The 19,687-nt window shown below is 41.7% G+C and overlaps 1 protein-coding gene across 1 annotated transcript in view; it reads right to left on the minus strand.

Annotated features, from left to right (window-relative positions):
* NUP210 (nucleoporin 210) overlaps nt 1-19,687 on the minus strand; it is a 519,503-nt gene that overhangs the window by 414,706 nt on the left and 85,110 nt on the right. Inside the window, exons 2-3 of the mRNA XM_086939009.1 lie at nt 18,313-18,449; nt 11,495-11,626 (exon numbers count right to left, since the gene is read on the minus strand). Coding sequence (XP_086795135.1) covers nt 11,495-11,626; nt 18,313-18,449 — 269 coding nt within the window. The remainder of the gene's footprint in view (nt 1-11,494; nt 11,627-18,312; nt 18,450-19,687) is intronic.

A 19,687-nucleotide genomic window follows, 5' to 3' on the forward strand; every position in this document is an offset into this window, starting at 1 on the left:
CTGGTGACAGAGTAACCTGCTTGTTGAAAGAATGAACCAGGCGATACAAATAGCATAGAAGACATAACCAGGCACTACATAGAGCACTGATAGATTAACCTGCTTGTGGAAAGAATAAGCCAAGCGCTACAAAGAGCAGTGACGTAATAACTGGTATTCAAGCAACCAGGCCGAATGATAAGAGTCTTACAAAAACTTGACAACACAGGTACTGAATAATCAGAGTTGCATCTACCTGTAGCTTCCAGGAAAAGGATTTCATTCAATTTTTAATGAATGTGCAATTCTGAGAACGAAAGGCAATACTAACCTTGGGAATTGAAAAAAGTGTGTTTTGAAGTAAAACAGACTAAAACAGGTGTAGTGTGGCATTTACGCAACAATATGCCAGTGCATCTGAACTACAAGGCATGGGGAAAGCAGCTGACTCCAGAGACTGTTTGCAGCTGTGCTCTGCAAAGCACACAAATAATATTAAACACTGAAATACCATACTATGAAGATGGAAATAAAACAACGGGGAGCACCTCCTGCAAAGCAGATCTGGCACACAGGGAGGTCTGGATCATGGGGGTGTAGTTCACATTACAGGAGGCAGGCAAGCCCACAGCTCGCCCCAGATACCATGCAGGCCTCCACCCAATATCAGAGATAAAAAAGTTAGAAAATAATGGGCTATAGCTGTCCGTATAACAAGGGAAGGAGGACAGAGCGAAAATGAGTAGACTGGATTGATTTGCCAAAGAATGGCACCAATGAAGCTGCCACTGGAGGGATCGCACTGGTTTAATGTACTGAAAACACTTCCCCACTTACTTTGCAGGACTGAAGTTAAGCTGATGCAAAATACCCGTTCGATTGCCTTTCTGAGATGCTTTCCAAGGCGTGTGAAGTAATTACTGAACACAGGTTCTCTGAAGAGAAGAGTTTATTTCTCCATGATAGCTTAGACAACTAGAGGAGGCAGATAACCGTCCTCTCTCCACACCAACGCTTAGAATGAATACGACCAAGAGTAAAGAAACAGTCCATCTTGGAGTATTCCAAGTTGGAACACTACACACCTTCCTCCTTTAAAAACTAAAAAAACTAAAAAAAACTTTTAAAAATGTATACAATACAGTGAAAGTATAAGTAATTAACAATTAAAATTGTACGAAATCCTTCATTTTGACACAAGTATGCTTAATGCGAGAACTTTTCCTAAGTTCAATCACATGACTCTCAGAATCAGGATTTTTGTCACAAGATCCAGCAGAATTATCATGAGACATAGTGGGAACCATGCTTTGTAAATTGCCAAAACGTACAGAACGTAACCCCGACACATTCGAACTGGACATAGAATTCTCCAATGTATCCAAAAAAATAGCACTGTAATTATTCTCGTCAGTAGATTTAGAAACAATGGGTTGAGAAACCAACTGAGTTTGTAAATCTACACAAGGATAAGCGTCTAAAATTCCAAATTTTCCCTCCATCAACTCTTACTGTTTTGCTGAAAACTTCCAGTACTTTAACAGGATCAAACCACTTGGCCCATTTCTTACCAGAAAGACTACCAAACTTAACTCTAACAAAATCACCTACTTTAATTTTGGAACCAGAGTTTTGATGCTGCGAGAAATTGTTCTTCATTTTCACTTGGTATTTTTGAACACGCTCCCAGACTTTGGACACATCAAAAGTAGAATCATTAGAAGTTTTAACCTTCAACCGCCAAGGCAAAAGCTTAGAATCAGGTTTCCTACCACGTAACATTTCAAACAGGGATAAACCTGTGACCGAATTAGGAGAAGTGCGATATGACAATAGAGTGGCACGTAAAGCTTTTTTCCATTCAAGCCCGCTTTTAACCGCAAGCTGAATGGATTCTTTGACCACCCTGTTAAAGCGTTCTACCTGAACATTGGCTTGTGGGTTATAGTTGGACACTCTCTTATGCAAAACACCACATCATTCAAGAAAATGATTATAATCAAATTCCTTGCTCACAAATTGAGGACCATTATCAGGGACTATTTCAGAAGGTAATCCCTCATGACAAAAAATTTCATCCAGGAATTCAATTACCTGTGTTTAACCAATCTTATCCACAATCTTCAACTCTGGCCATTTCGATAAGTAATCTATTAAGACTAAAGCATACACTTCCTTGTTGGGAGATAAGCCAAGAGGACCAATAATATCAATAACCAATTTCCTCCATGGACCTTGAACATACTCAATGGGAGTTACATCCACAGAAAGAGATTTAACTGATCTGTCACTCTTGGAACAAGGAAGACACAGTCTGACCCATTTGTCGACCATGCTATCGATACTAGGCCATCAATAAAATTCTCCGATACGTTGATTAGTGCTGGACATGCCCATACGACCTCCATGATCCATGTTCAAAATTCTTTCTCTAATTTTAAAAGGAGGAACAATTTTGTCCCCTCTCGTTACAAAACCTTGAAAAAACAATAGCTCATCCTTGATCTTGCAAAACGACATTAGTTCAACAGGTAATTTCCTTTCTTCAGGCCATCCTAACTGTAAAAATGTCACAACATTGGATAAAGTACTGTCTTCACACATAGCATTCTTCCAATCAGCTTCAGAAATAACTTCTGATGATAGTACAATCATAGTTCCACTATTATCATCATCAATGGTGTATGCTACATCAAAATCAACACCATTATGTTCTGTATCGGGAGCATCAGATAAAGGTAACCGTGACATGCAATCAGCATGTACATTTAAACGCCCTGGAAAAAATTCAACAACACACTGATATTCTTGTAATTTGGCAGCCAAACGTGCCAAACGAGCTGTTAAAGTTCTACCACCACCAGCAGGTAACATGTTAATTAAGGGCTTGTGGTCTGTTCTTAATCGAAACTTAGTACCCCACAAGAATTTACGAAAGTGTTGTACAGCCCAAGTACATGCTAACAATTCCTTCTCAATGGTCGAATAGTTAGATTCAGCACCTCGTAACATTCTAGATGCATAAGAGACCACATGTTCCTCACCTTTGCTCATTTGCATTAGGACAGCACCTAAGCTTACATTGCTAGGATCAACAGCTACAATGCATTCTCTCCCAATTTCAAAAGGTCTCAAAAATCGTGCATCAGAAATTTCTTTTTTTTAGAAGTTCAAAAGCTAATTGTTGTTCTTTGTCCCAACTGAATTTCACATTTTTCTTTAATATTGCTCTTAAAGAATGCACTTTTGAAGAATAATCATGTACAAATTTGGTATAAAATTCTGTCAGACCTAAAAAAGATGACAATTGTTTTTTCGTAGTAGGAGCAGGAGCATTGGAAATACTTTGAACATGATTTAACTTGGGTTTTATGCCTTTGCTAGAAATCTCATGTCCCAAATATTCCACTTTGCTCTGCCTAAATTTGCATTTTGAAAATTGCAAAGTTAAACCTTTATTTTGTACACATTTTAACACATTATCCAAATTTGTATCATGTTCTACGTAGTTCTTCCCAAAGATTAGAATATCGTCCTGAAATGCGATTGCACCAGGACACCCCTCCAAAACCTCCTTCATGAGACTTTGAAAAAGAGAGGCAGCGCTGGCCAAACCAAACGGCATGCGTGAAAATTGAAACATACCCTCAGGCGTAATGAAAGCTGTAAAAAATGTAGATTCTTCATGTAGGACTGACTCCTACGAATACCTTGCCCTCTCAATTTTCAATAACTCCACCCAACTGTGCATCTTTCACATCTTTTACCACCCACAGGCATGAACGACTCCTTCACTGACCTCCTCATGGAAATTCTCACAGCAAAGGTATCCTCCAACACTAAAGACATTTTCATCGGCGATTTCAACTTACACTGGAACGACCCCAAAGAGCCTCATGTCAACGACATTAAAGACCTCCTGACCGATCAAGCCCTGACCCAATCTTGTTTACTTCCAACTCACTCGGGGCCACTCTTGACTGGATCATCTCTAAGGAAGCAACCATCAAGCTTATTTCTAAAGACCCCTGTGACTGGTCTGGCCACCATGCCATTGCCTTCCTACTACCTGGCACCCACAAGACAAGGGCACCACAGCTGGTGCTTCCTAAACGCTGGGTCAGAGACACTAAGAACCTAGACCACAAGGAACTTGAGACTCAATGCAAATCTGACCTCCCCCCCTCGCATATCACAACGGTCAGTGACCTCAACAATCACTATTCTGCAACTATGACCAACATACTACAAAGAACTCAAATCAAAGATAGAAACCCCTGGTTCACTGGATCCCTCAACATTGAGAGGAGATCCCTCCGACAATCCGAAAGAATCTGGAGACAGCACCCCTCTGCCGCTCACCTAAAACTTCTCTGCCAAGCCAGAAATACATACAACAAGAACATCCTCACCTCAGAAAAAGAATACTTCAGATCGGAACTGGGGGAATGCTCAGAACAGGCCCCGCAAACTCTTCGAACTGGTCAAACACCAATCCAACAAACTGGCCAAAACATCGAAAGAAAACCCCCAAGTCTCTAATTTCCTCCGAGGAATTCTCCTCCTTTTTTGCAGACAAAATTAAAACCTTAGGTAACGAGCTTAGTTCCGCCTCATATTCTCTACCCCCCCCCCCCCGACCTGCCTCCTCCATCCTCGCCGCCCCTACAGGCTTCACCTAAGAATCAAGCACACTGGACCGACTTCACACTCTATGACAAAGTCTCTGTCTCCAAAATCCTATCTACCTTAAACCCGTACAACCATTTCAATGACCCGCTGCCCTTTAACTGCCTAACTACCATCGCCAAATCTATTATTCCTGTATAGTGGGCCAAGTCCTCCCCATTCTGAAAAAGCCGTCTCTGGATCCAGCCTCCCCATACAATTTCAGACCCATTTCCAACATCCCTCTCTTAGCTAAAGTACTGGAGAAGTGTGTGCAACTGCAGCGAAGTCGCCACATCAACAGCTTCCACCTACTCAATGACATCCAATCTGGGTTCAGACCGGTACACAGCACCGAAACCACCATGCTCCACATTGTCGATAATTCCCTCCAAGCCCTTGACCAAGGCACAACCGGTCTCCTAATCCTCCTAGATCTATCTTCGGCCTTCGACACGGTCAACCATGGGAAGCTACTCTAACGTCTCCGACTCAGGATGGGTCTAGATGGCCCCGTCCTTTAATAGTTTAGATCCTTCCTCCAAAACCGATCTCAGAGATTCCTAATCAACGGCAACCTCTCTGCTCACTCTTCGGTCATGGTTGGAGTCCCTCAAGGTTCGACGCTGCTCCCCACCCGCTTCAACCTTTATTTAGAACCGCTTGTCGAAGTCCTTCGCGCCGCAAATATCTCCTACCATATGTACGCTGACGACACTCATCTACATCAAAATCTCATCTCTAGAGGAGGTTCTCTCCCTGAATGAGGCCCTGAAGCAGACCGTCCAATGGCTCTCCTCCAATCAACTCAAACTCAACACAAAGAAAACAGAATTTCTTCTAATTTCCCCTCCAAAAACCGACCCTGAGATTCAGATATGGATTAAGGCCATCACAGCCTTATATTGTCCACCGACCATTGTGGACTCGGCCAAATCACTGGGAATAATCTTGGATGGCAACTTGAACATGCGAGACCACATCAGCTCGATGGCCAAATCTGCCAGATTCCACCTGAGCTACCTATGGAAACTGAAACCCTTCCTTGATGCTCCCGACCTAAAAATGGCAGTCCAAGCATTAGTAATTTCTAGACTGGGATACGGCTGTTCCACCCTCTCTGGTTTACCCAAGATCTCCCTTGCACCCTTGAAAGCCTGCCTCAATGCGGCTGCGAGACTACTTACCGGCACAAGGAAATTCGATCACATTTCTCCACACCTGAAAGCGCTAAACTGGCTTCCTCTCGAGGCCAGAATACAGTTTAAGCTGGCATGCATAACGCACAAGGCCTTATACTCAAACTCCCCTGCATATCTTGCACAGAAACTTGTGGTATCTGGAGGAATCAGAAACTCTCGGTCCACCAGAGACCTCCTACTTCAGTCGGCACGCTTTCAGAAAAAAAAAAAACGTATCATCGGGCGTTCGCTGGGGCTGCGCCTAGAATATGGAACTCCCTGCCACCCTCCAGCAGAAAAATCCCCTCTATTGCAGGTTTCAAAAAGGAGGCCAAATCCCTCCTTATGAGTAAATTCCTTGTCTAAAACCCTGTCCTCGACCTCCACGGAGACTATTGCCTACTTCCTTCGACCTTTCGCCCCACCAAGGAACCTGGGGCCTGTCTTCAGCAACTGTAATGTTAACTGTACTTTTTATCCTTCCTTCCCATTTGTACTCAGCACCCCCCACCCTCCCAATCGAGGATATACTTTTGTGTTTCCATGCCTTTTGTACAACTCTATGACTATGTAAAGCGCTCTGATACAGTAACGGGCCAAGTTTGCGCTCTGTAAAACACAAAATAAATAAAAATTATTAAATAGGACTACCTGATGGTAGGCACTGGCTAAATCTACCATTGAAAAAAACACAAGCACCAGAAAGTGTGGAAATGAACTCATGGATGTCTGTCAATCCATATTTCCTCATGAAGACTACGAAGATCTACACACAAGCGAAGATCGCCATTGCTCTTAAGAGATAAAATGACTGGAGAAACCCATGGGGAAGATTCTATGGGCTCAATGATGTTTTAGTAAACCAAATCAGTTAATATGCCGTTAAATTGATCACGATACGCCAATGGTACATTTCTTTCTCTGTGTCTGACAGGAACTGCGCCCTCTTTGAGAATAATTTTATGTTTGAAGTTTACAAATTTCCCTAAACTATCATTGAAGAGAGAAGGAAAACTGTTTTTTATTTTAGTAGTATGTTCCTCGTTGTTGGATGACACTATGTAAACAGGTGGCGAAGCATTGGATCTAACTTTATAGCATTTCTTGTTGATGAGGCCAGCCAAGTATAGATACCCCTTTAGTGGCTACATTCACTTTTCCTCTAGTTCTTCTACCTTTAAATTCCAAATCTGCTCACATGAACCCATCAAGGTCAATTTTGTGACCAGAGTAACCGCCGGGTTGAACATCAGGTGAGAAGATATTTTTATTCTTACAAAATTCGTTAAAAACATCTCTGCCAATAATACTATATCAGGCACATGAATCCACTAGCAAAGACACTTCTGTGCCATTATTTAACACTTTACCTTTAGGAAAACTTTTACAATTTGAATTACCAACACACAATAGACTGTTGCCTTCTGAGAGAGATTCATTCTCTTCATGTGTTTGATTTTTTGAGAAGATTTGCAAACTTTATTAAAATGTCTACTTTTTTTAAATTTCATACAAATCTTGTTCCATGCCTGACACCCTCTGTAGCTCATCACATGACCAAGACCACCACATCTCTAACAAACAATTTGTTTTTTTTCCCCCAAAGAATTTGTTATCCTTTCCCACACTTTTCTTCTTGGAAAGGAGGAAATTTATTGGAAGTAGATTGGTCCTTTACTACAGATACTTCAGGAGCAGTCTCGTTAATTTTTCCAACCTGTCCTCTAATTTCACTGACAAACAGCAAAATTATAACCAGGCAAAGGGCCATGGGAGGGACAAACAAAAGACTGACATGATAATAATAAGTAGGCAGCAAATAAGAATAACAAGGAAAGCCAATCAATGGTAAGCATTGTGCGGGCTCCAAGCCCCTACCAGTTTTTGATACGCCACAATATGCCTCCCAACAGAATCACATGCACTGTCTAGTAAGCTCGACCTAAAATTGCATTGCAGGACAGTGTCTTGCCATACACCGTAGCGGAGGACCAAAGTAGCAAACCTTTGTCAGAACAGACTGGTAGAAAATAAAAGCACCGACGTACCAGAGGGAAGAGAGGGGCCAAGCTAATTAATGTACACATGTGATATTTACCATGTAACTCTTTACCTACTACAGCTCCACAGTTTTTATGTGTCCAGCTGTGCCCTTTATTTGAACCCTTCCTGGACCAACCACGCCACCACTTGCAAAAAGTTTAAATGTAAGATAAGATAAGTTAGGTATGGTAATCTTTTACTACAGTTTTCCAGTGATCTGACTGCAGAACATTCTTTAGAACTTTGTCCTGCTTGTGCTAAAACCTTGGAGACAGAAGAGCACATCTTTTTTCTGCACAAAATATCAAAAGATCCGTAGGAGATAGATACGCCTGACCTGCTTAATCATTGGAGCCAGGCAACATCAGGTTGCCTACAGAATCCTGAAAACTGATACCTCAGGTCCAATAGTTTACGCTGTCAGTCGTTTCCTATTCTCGTTCTGGATCAAACGGGAAAAGCTTCTGCACACGGTTGGTGCCGAGTGTTAATATCAAAATCAAACCCCTGTGATTTGAAACTGATTTGCTGACACAAATGAATTGTATGCTGTAGCAAAAACTCTCTATTTACTGTTAGCCCAGTTCTGTGCTTTTGAATTGTATGCTGCTATATATGTTATTAGCTGACAATTGTTCTTAGAATTGTAGCTTTGCTTTCTTTGTCTATTTTAAAATATGTCAGATGACATTTTATTTTTGTTTAAATTACTCCAAAATGTAAGTATTGTTTGTATTTGAATTTGCATACTTTGATGGTTTTTAAATATCAAACTGAATAAAGTTATTCAACTTCAAGTACTACAGCTCCAGGAAGCAGTTTCCAGTCCTGCCCTAGGTGGTGTGCAAACACAGGCTATGAATGTGACACAATAGGTTAAAGCCAAGACGTACGAATAAAGCTTCATAATTTCTCACCTCTTAAAAACGGGCATGGATATGCCGCTGAATTTTTGAGAGCTACAGAAAAAAACATTAAACAAGCACCTGAACTTGTGACAATACCTTCAAAAACTCAAAGCTTTAACTGTAGTAAGAATCTGCTGATAGCATTCTCTGGTTTCTGGCAGGTGCTTTGGGCATGTGCCACCTTCTTCCACTGTTAAAACTTCACTGGATATTTGTAATATGCACTTCAAATCATTACCATTCACTTTGGAACACCTCTGGATCACTGTGCATACAACGATAAGGAGATGTGAACCAGTAGCTAATCTGATGATCATGTACCCCAGAGAACAAGGTTACGTTCCTGATTCGCCCCCCCCCCCCCCCCCCCCCCCCCCCCACCACCAAAAAAAACTCCTGTTGGGAAAAAAATCACAATCTTCCTTTGCCTCCAACCCTCAGTGCGAGTGACATCCTACAAATACATGTCATTTAAAAAACAGAAGCCATACAGTGTTCTCTAGTAGAATATGGCTCTTTTCCCTGCATACATGCGTTTGAGTTAAAACCGCACAAAAGAAATCTGGATTGGAAGTGTGGGTTGGCTAGATGTAATTAGTATGTTATTAGAGAGGTAAACGACCGTCACCCCGCATGCAATTACAATGCGTTCGTAACCACGGCTGCGTTGTAACAACGCATACCATTACCCCGCAAGTAGTAACAACGACTTGCGGAGAGGAGGGATGTTGGAATATTAAAATTTACTATTCCACCTCCAGTCTGTGCGGACTGTAGGGAAGGTGTTGGATTTTAAATGCAACACCTTCTCCCCCTCCGCAAGTCGTAACGACTTGCGGGGTAATGGTATGCGTTGTCACAATGTGATTGTGGTTACGAACGTGTTGTAATTGCATGCGGGGTGACAGTCGTTTACCTCTCTAGTAACATACTAATTACATCTAGCCAACCCACACTTTCAATCCAGATTTATTTTGTGCGGTTTTAACTCAAACACACTACAATGTGGTTATGTGTGCAGCGCCACAGGTTTCTGAAGCTCCAAATAAAGAAAATGGTTTTACTTAAGGTGTTTCAAAGCTTTCTGTATGCCAATCCGCTCAAATTATAGACAACACAGATTGGGTTGACTTCCTTGTGGCTCTGCATAGCCCCCGTTAACAGATCTTGTAGTGACCACCACTAACACTCCCAACATTACCCCCAGGATTTATAGGTATTTCATAGAAAAACTAATTTATAGAACATACACTCTTAGAAACTATTTAATTTAAACAGTATAATCCAGATTTCCAAGTTGCAGGCCATTTACCATTTGATGGAATCAATATATAGAATATTTTTCTAAACAAGTCATTTAAACTCATCCTTTCCTGTTTTTAAAGAGATGAACACCATTGGTTTCGAAAATAGGTTGTTCGACGTTCTACAAGGTTTACATAAATCCTTTTTCCTTTAATCCACGTTCTTCCGCTCCATGTTTTAGTTTGTTTTTCAAATTTTTATTTCAGGGAGCCACAATTTGAACTCCCTTTCACTAGTACCACTTTTTCCCATCTCTCTTTAACCAGTCTTCAGTTATATTTATTAAAATTAGCATATTTTCCCTCCTTTTTCATGAGTCTCTTTATTTCCACTTTGTGGGGTCCCGTTTCTGTACATTCAAACCTATTCTTAACCCTTTCCCTACCATGTCTCCTTCTTTGTCTTGTTGCTGCCTTTTTCCTGCTTTAATAAAACCAAGTACCTAACTATGATTCACTGTTTGGTCGTGTTTTTTTCCATCTTATTTGATTTTTGGGAAATTAATTGCCAGATTACTATGGGGTCTGTGCACACCTGTGTCAAATACTTTGACCTATGTTCTAACAGGCCTTGTACAAACATTGAGGCAAATCCACCAACAGTTCTGCCATGCGTCCACGATGTATGTCGAACTAATAATGGTGTCAAGGACACACGTTTTAATGTCATGTATACACCACAGAATAGCCTAGACGGTCGATGATAGGAGTTTAATTGTGCTCTGATTTTCTTCTTTAATAATTTCAACAAGGCTGTATTTATATTAATGTGTTAATCCACTGAATGAGGTTTCAATTAATTGTGTTTTCAGAAGTGGGTTACTAATACGTTGTTCTTTGAATTCACTTGCTACATCAGAAACACAATAAAGTCACTCACTCTGCTCCTCGTGGCCCTTATTCTCGATAAAATGTTATTTTTAACATTTCTACGGCAGGTTGTCTTAACAGATTAACAAGTTGCCTAGGTCTCCAAGCTACTGTTTAAAAATCCTAAATGTATACTGTTATGGCCAACCTAAGTTAAACGTCTACACAAGACGATCTAGAAATGCACAATTTCTAGGCTTTAGAGACCCATGCAGGGCCCCCTCAAAAATAGAATGGCATTCCTGAGTATTCTAGTGCCTGCACTTTGACCCAAGTTTTATTAGCAAGGGAACACGTCATCAATCTTGTCTGAGTTGTACTGCAAAACGTAAAGGACATTTTTGACCAGGAAAGCATAAGAGGACATAGTTGTCATGTTTTCCATTGATGATACAAATATATATGCATTGCTCACTTACTTGTAAAACGTAACTTTTAAAACAAACGGGAAGAACTTGCAGTGTGTTACAAAAATACACTTTTGAAGCATCGTGCATTTACATTCCACAAACATTGTGCAAATATACTTCTATCAAATTACCTTCGGAATCCAATGCCTGGATTTTCAGTTCCAATGGGGAATCTTCTAGATATAGTTCTCTTGTTGTCGACACAATCTGAATATCTTTGATTATATCGACTATTGCATCACAACGAAGTACTTGGCCAGTCACTAAAATGACATGCAAGGCAAACCGTTAAAATATTACAATTAGCCAAATGCACACAACAGCAAACAACACAATGACGCATAGTGGACTGCCCGAACTACAGTCTACTATGCGTCACAAATCCCACAATTGGTACAGAATACGTTTTAACAAAGTGTGTCTAGTTTTCAATTAAAAGACACTAAGGCCTTCAGTGGAAGCCAGGCAGAGGGTCATCTTCACAGGAGATACCGGCCCGTATAATTCCACATATTACTGGATGTGGGTATGCACCCGAAAAAAACACATGAAGCCAAATATGAGAAAACGCATGCCCATAATATGAACCTGCATTCGTTACTATGCCTTGTAACTTCAGTTCAAGCAGGTTAGTGCCCATTGTAGGCCCATAACTCGTTAAAGCCACTAACTGGGACGAAGATAGCAGCTAGAATCGGAAGTTCAGGCGCTGGTATCTATGCTTCAAGCTACCAATCACCTACAAACCAACCAACTCCGAATAAGAGCCCATGGAGATAAGGGCAACACAATGTATAATATGACACTTCTGTTACAGCCCACAGAAATATAGGAAAGCCAGCTGCAAACAGTGTAGCCATTTATTCTTAGCTTTTAACAAAAATCGCTGTGCCTTCCTTTGAACCAGTTGTTGAATAGTCAGTCAAGTTAGCATGTTTCAGGATCTGCTTGTTAGAATGTATCATAAATAAGGCTCCCTTCACTTCACAAGCTGCTCCTGGTCCCCTTTACCTGAAAGGGATAAGGGAGTGGAAAACAGATTTGTAACAACGAATGTCAGTCTTTAAAATCACATGAGCCTAAGTGTATTATATTGAAAGAGCTGAAAGGGCAAAATCATTTGCTCAGTGAATGACTATTGGAATCAAGATACATTCAATCAATATTTTTATACAAATTAATATGTTCAGTTTACATTCTTGGGGTTAGTGCACGGAGGACACGAGTATTTTGTATGATGGAGGATGCTGTCGGAAATTCATGACCATTCAGGGATCTTTAAGGGATCACTACCGTATGGAAGTAGGTTTAAAGAGGGAAACCAGATGATATGATGGTATAATTAGATTAAACGAGCAATTTGGAGACCCCCGCCCATGTGCTTTTTGTTTCCTTGCAGTTTTTTCCTTGCAGTTTTAGATAGTGCAGACTAAACCCGAAGATGTTGAACCGCTTTACAGGAGCATCAGTTACATTGCACAAGGACACCTTCGTGTTTTTTTTGGGGGGGGTAGGTACAGGGAGATTAAGTGATTTGCCTGGTATCACAGGATGAGGAGTCTAAGCCATGACTCACACCTGGTTCCCCAGTTCCAAAGTCGGCAGCTCTGGCCACACCCTCTTTTCTTTTAGTGAAAACATGAAAAAGGTAGAAAAAGTCAACCATGGGTAACAAATAGTGGAAATGTCAATTAATTAGATAAGGAAGGAAGGAAGGAAGGATTATGTCAGAAACGGCACACCTGAACGCTTGCTAGTGATGCACAAAATGCAATTGTGAAAATGAAGGAAGCGCTGGCTTTTGCATTTGCCCTAGGACTCGCGGATTATGTCAAATCTTTTACTTTCTATCGTCATAAACGTAATTGATTTACACTGGGAGCATTACTATAGTCCTGTTGAACAGAAGTAGTCCATACGTTATTATTCTTCAATTACTGACCCTGTCGCAGCTGGGCCTCCACCATGTTTAAGGGGTGTTGCAACTGCCGCAAGTCTTGTTAAAACATTTAAAAATACTGCGCTGATTTCTCCTATACCTGTTGCTGTGCCTCATTCTGTGGTTGCATTCCCTCTCACTACAAATCCCCCGCACCTCTTTACAGCCAGATTGTTCAATATAAAATTGCATTGTTGTCCGCTTCTCCATTAGCCTCACTCAGTTTCCAGCCTTGAACCCTGCTTCTTTAAGTCCACTGGTGATAAGGGGTCACCTCTGACTGTCTCCTTGTCCCTGCCCACGTAACCAAGCCCAGGATGGACGTAACTGATGAGTCCATTCTTGACAGCGAGTTAATATATTGTGTTGATGGCTCTTGCCTCAGAAAGAATTATAATACCTAATTACTGGTTATGCTGTAAGTACCATGTATCAGATTGTGGAAAGTAGTCACTTGCCAAATGTGTGCTCTACTAAGGCTGCAGAGCTTATATATCTCTCCAGAGCCTGAAGTTAGCCAAGGAAAAGATTGTACCCATGTGCACAAATTCAAAGTATACGTTTGGAGTGCCACGCGACTCTAGACTCCTATGGATGGAAAAGGGTTTCTTATCATAAGTATAGGCCCCTCTATTACAAATGGACAGTATATTCAAAACCTTTTGGAGCCCTTAAAGTTGCCTAAAAAGGATGGTGGAGGGAAAGTGAACCGTGCACCAGCATACCCATGATGAGGTCTCAAAAGTTAACACCCTAGCTCATTCAGCAGCTAAAAATGCTGCTGTACCTAAAACCGCTGATATTCCTATGAATGTCATGAGAACTGAATTATTTCCTGCATCCTCCTCTAATAAGGCTTGTCCCAATTGCAGGAACTAGCCTCCGAAAGTTATAAACAGTCCTGGATCACGCAGAACTGTAAAAGAGACCCACCCTGCACGCGGCATGTGGTCAGACTGACATTTCTACTTCCCAACCTCGCCAGGTTGTATCATGAAGCAGCCAATGTCGGTGGGGATAGCATAACACTTCCGTAGTAACTCATTGCCATGAACCCTTCTTTTCTTCCGTAGCCAAAAATTGTCAGTCTCGTGCCATTTGCCGGTCACTCAATGCCAGAAAGACCACCCCTTCCCTTTAGGGGCCCTTTGTGCTCCTTAAGATGAACTTTATTGAGAAGCCAAAGTGTGATAACTACTTGTACATTCAGTTTTTTTTTGTGGGTATGTTTTCAGGATACATTGAAGTGTACCCCTCTCCCCATGCAGATGCCATCACAGTAGCTAAGATCCAGTACGATATCCCCAGTAACAGCTGAAGTGACCCTGGAACACACAGTGTCAGCACTATTGCAGGCAAGCTGCAAGGCTTTAGTAACAGACCAGCATTTCTATTGTGCTGATCACAGAGTCCGCGGGCAAAGATGAAAGGAGAAATGGTACCTTTAAGAACAATATAGCCTCGATAGGATCAGACTCCTCTGAAATGGCCTGATCCCCTGCCACTAGCTCCATTGTACCTCAGAGATATTCCCTCCCAGAAAACTACATTTAAAAAGCCTCATGGTCCGACCCAGGAAGCTGCCCTCAAATACCATAGTCTCAATAAAGATGAAGTATTGCCGAAAAATTACACAATGGCTTTACAGTTTCCGTCCCCAGGTTCAGGAAACCTTACCCGAACATCCAACGAAAGCCTGCTACTCCCTCGAGCCCGGTGACATGGTGTAAAGACATGTAAACCAGAGTAACAGCACACTGCAGCCTCACTGGAACAGACCCTATCAGGTCCCGCACCTCAACAACAGCCGTCAAATGCCATGGGCTACTGACGTGGATCCACTTATCTCACTGCAAGTGAGCTGCTCGCCCTAGAGGCAACTGAGTTCCTGCTTCTGTGTCTGGAGCTTTGCCTGGTCCCTCATTCGAACCCCACCCCCCGCTGGATCGGTCACTGCTGTTATCCTGCCAGCTGCTGATGAGACAATGCCCCCAGGTCCACTTTCTCTGCTTGCCTCAACACCCTGTGATGCTGCCCCTACAATCTCACATAGTCACTACCTCTGTCCGAGGGAGGCAGTCTCCTGCCAATGCTTCTGTGGGTCTGGCCAACTATCTTTTTCCTGGCCTTGAATGTCTGGTGGTGGTGAGGCCCATCCTTGCTGTAGAGTGGAGGATCATTTCAAGGCCTAACTGTACTGAACCTGCTCTTGCAAGGAGTCGTCACAAAGATTACGGGGAAAACTCCTACGTGCTGTTGCTGGGAAAATAACACAAACTATCAATCTTTCTTCTCGCTGGATTTGCACCACTTGCCAGTGGATGTAGGGGGTAGTATACCTGTACTAGGTGGGCCCATCAGTTCCAATAATACTTGCCTTGATCACCTTAAACCATGGGCACAGACTGCCAGTGTGCTGGCATACACCCCACTTTGTCTCATGGCTTAACAATCCTTCAAATCAAAACATGGCAGGTGTGATTCATCTTGTACTGACTTAATCATGATTTATCTGTAAGCTCTGCCATTTATTTGTGAGCACTACAATTCACATGTGGACACTGTAAAGCAAACCTCCACAGTGTTTGTTGGAAACAGTAAACGTGACGTTCTTTTACTACATCGTGCATTGCACTTTTATGAAATCCGTCTTCCTCATTTACTATTTTTCACAAGCACCATCAGCAGGACATACTTTACTTCTCCGCACCCCTACCCAGCCCTCAACCCTTGAACCACAACACTCCCCAAATATACTAGAAACAATACAGCGGGGTGTAGTTATGAGAAGGCAGGCCTAGTAGCCTGTCAGAGATCGCCACATTAATAGAGGTGGAAGTCTCTCGTAATAAACAAGCACCACCCCTTTGAACTCACTAAGGACGGTACTGTCTTACAATTACATTCATTAACACCTGTATTGCTTCACTGCGCAGGGAAAGTTGCATTTTGCACCTTTAAGTGTGCTCCGACCACCAAAAGCGGTTTCTTCAGAACTCCTGGCTTCTGAATGTGCAATTTTTAAGAAGCCCAATTTGTACTCTATCCGCAAGACCCCATGGAAGAAGTACCCTCTCTGCATGCACTCTCGAGGGCTCAGGGCCACCATGGGCCACTTGCAGAGCACATGGGTCAGCAGAAGGCAGGGGCACCCTAATTATGGAAGTCATACTCCTGCAGGACCAGTCAGCAGAAAATTCAGGGGAACCATCCAGGGCCCTCTCCAGCAGGAATATTCCTTTGCTGTCCCCAGAGCGTGTAGTGGAGCCAGCGCCACTGATCCTGGGGAAACAAACCTTAGCCCATGTATACATACTGAAGTCAGAATTCCTTGAGCCATCCTTGCAGTAGGGGGGGGGGGGGGGATCAGAGGAATTCTCTTTTCCAACTAAGCATTTCTCAGTTGTCACTTACCCCAGCCTGTTCTCAAAAGTCTCTCTGTTGTGCAGAGGTTTTTTAAGAAGGGTGGAATGCTCTAAAAAGCTAGGCACATTTGCCCAAACATAATCACTCCGCGCAGCCCAAACTGTCTTGCTCAGCATTTTGGAAATTTCCAAGATGGCGCCATCAAGTGGTCTTTTTTGAAGACCTTCTCTGAGAGCCCAAGCCCTACCCATAACCTCTCCGCCACAGCTTCCCGGCCTACCTCCCAAACCTCAAACAGCCCCTCCTGAGACTATGGAGACCTGGCTACCCTCCTTGGTTTGGGTGGGTTTGAGCTTTCCCAGGACAGCTGTGGTGTGAAATGTAACTAGCCTATGCACATTTCATCCCCGGCCCAATTACTGAGTAATGGTACTACTGTGTGGGTAGGGCTTTGATACTCCAGCTGGCCAGCAGAGTAATTAACTTGGTGCAGCGATTCAAAGTCGTGACTAATTAGGAGCGGTAAATCTTGAACTGCCAGAAAGAGTACAAATTTGTGGAAATGAATGTCAGGGCTACAGTCAGGATCCATTTTTGCTGGTGCATCATGCTAATTTGTAGGCTTCACTACAGCAAAACTGTACTTTGATGCAGGATTTGCCCATAATGTAAAGCACAGCAAAACACTCCACAGACCTCAGTGAACCACTTCAGGTGTACATACTCAACTATTAATGACCACTCATATTACAAGTCTAGCAACAATCCATGAAAGATCACCTCTGTAATGCGCTACCTGTGCACAGATACCGGGCGAGTTAGATAGTAGATTTCTACGGTCAGTCCATACATGTGCACAAAACCCCTTACCCAAGCTGCGCAGCAGCAGCAGAACTTAACGTAAAGAAACGACACTGGTGGTTAGCATTCAAAATCCATTATAGCAGGGTTGAGAGTGAGAGATACAGTTAGTGGGGTTCTCTCACTACAGAAGTTCATAAACCAGTTAGTCCCTAAAAAGGAAAAAATCCAAGGAGATTAAATGGACTTAACCCATTTCTCACAAGGGGCCATCGGTTCCTTCTAAATATGAAATAATGTAATATCTATTAACTGCTTAGTGAGATTGCATATTAATTTGATGCTGTACAAAGCTCTGCTTGTATCTGCTGTGTTACTGAGAGCTACTTGCACAATATCAAGAGAGACTATGCTGGCTTGAAGAACCTGTAATGACTATATTGTACTGTCCACTTTAAGCTAAAAGAAGACCGTTTCCATTCTAATAAATTACCAGAAAAAGAGTCACAAAAATGGAAACTTATAAATGCTACACACTAGATTGTTGGCACTCATGCAGTCATTGCAATGTCCACTAAGGTAAAAATAAAAACAACACAGCGTATGCTGGGAGTCCTTCATGAGTCAAATTAGAGTATAAATTGTATTCACTGTATTTTGTAAGTTCAAAAATTAACTACGTGTCTTGAGCTAACCAACCAAAATCTGTTTGAGACAATAACCCATATTCAAATGTGTTCATAACTTGAACAAGATTTCTAAACCATTCTTCTAAACAAGTAGGGTTTACATAACTGTACAGCCACTATTTGTGTGGTATGTTAATTGAAGATAGAGACTTACATGTGTCTTCAGCAAAGATGATACTTGTCAGACGTGTTGGTTGTGATGAACGTGCCTGCACAAATGCCTTTTGGGAGCAGTGACGTTCATCCAAGTCCAGAGGATCTATGCTGGCGACTTCTGGTCTCGTGGAGGACCTGCAACAAACATTGCATGATGTAATTTCTGTGTGAAACCAATAACAGGCAAATTACAAATCTATTCCTAGACAAAAAGCTTTCCATTGCCACAATCCTCATAATATATTGTATTTTTACAGCACTTGTATCTAGAATGTTCAGTATAGAACTGGTAGACACCATTGTTTTGAATATGTGAACAAATAGTAAGAATTAGAAACAGAATTACATCAACAGCAACAACAAAATCTGAGGAGGAGGAGTACCTTTACTGAAAGAGGAAAAAAGGTGTGAGGAAGGTTGGGGAAGCAAAGTAAAAAATGGAAAATGTGATGAGGACAGTATCACAAAGGTAAGTGAGGAACATAAGACAATGCAATAAGGAATATAAATGAATACTAACAGCATACCCACAGATTTACAAATGAATGCCATTGAGGCTCCTGCAGATGTACTGGAGTGCTTTCACATCTCTTAATAGACATCGGCTGCTCGCTGCATTCGAAAATGAGCTACACATTCATTGTTTACAGAGGTTTTCAGCTTGTTTTCCCTGCCATCATATGATTTAGGCACCTAACTGGACGACACTGGGAAGGGAGCAGAACTCACGGTGGCACCATGAGAGTTGGCAGGTCTGTAACAATTCACTTATTTTCATGTTTAATATCTGACTGATGGCAAAATCAGAAGAGAGGCGAGACCAATAGATAATAATAGAGACAGAGTAATACATTAACAATGCAGTCTCAAATCGTGTGCACTCTTCCAGCTGATGCTTACTCAGGGCAGACCGTTTCCTTTGTTTTTCAAGAACATCAATAAGGAACAGCACTCCAATAGTCAGTTAGTAAAAGGCTTTTTTATTTTAATGAAAAATGGAAAAATAAGACTGTCCTCTTTCGACCCTTTAAGGTATTGGTTACGGCTAAATCAGTCCTATATTTTTTACATACACACACACAATATATATATATATATATATATATATATATATATATATATATATATATATATATATATATATTCACTGAAAAAACCATAGGTTATAGACCATATATAGTTAGGAATTAGCATTTACAAAACCTTATTTTACTCACACAAAACCATTGAAATTCGCATATATAGTTAGTTGCACTAACTATATATCGCGCACCCGCAATCCACTGCTGATGATGTCACATATTACATCCTTCATGACATGGTCAGTGACATCACTGATGCCATCTCAAATGACATCACTGATGACATCACTG

Source organism: Lissotriton vulgaris, chromosome 9 (genome assembly GCF_964263255.1).
Source record: "Lissotriton vulgaris chromosome 9, aLisVul1.2, whole genome shotgun sequence".
Taxonomy (NCBI): Eukaryota; Metazoa; Chordata; class Amphibia; order Caudata; family Salamandridae; genus Lissotriton; species Lissotriton vulgaris.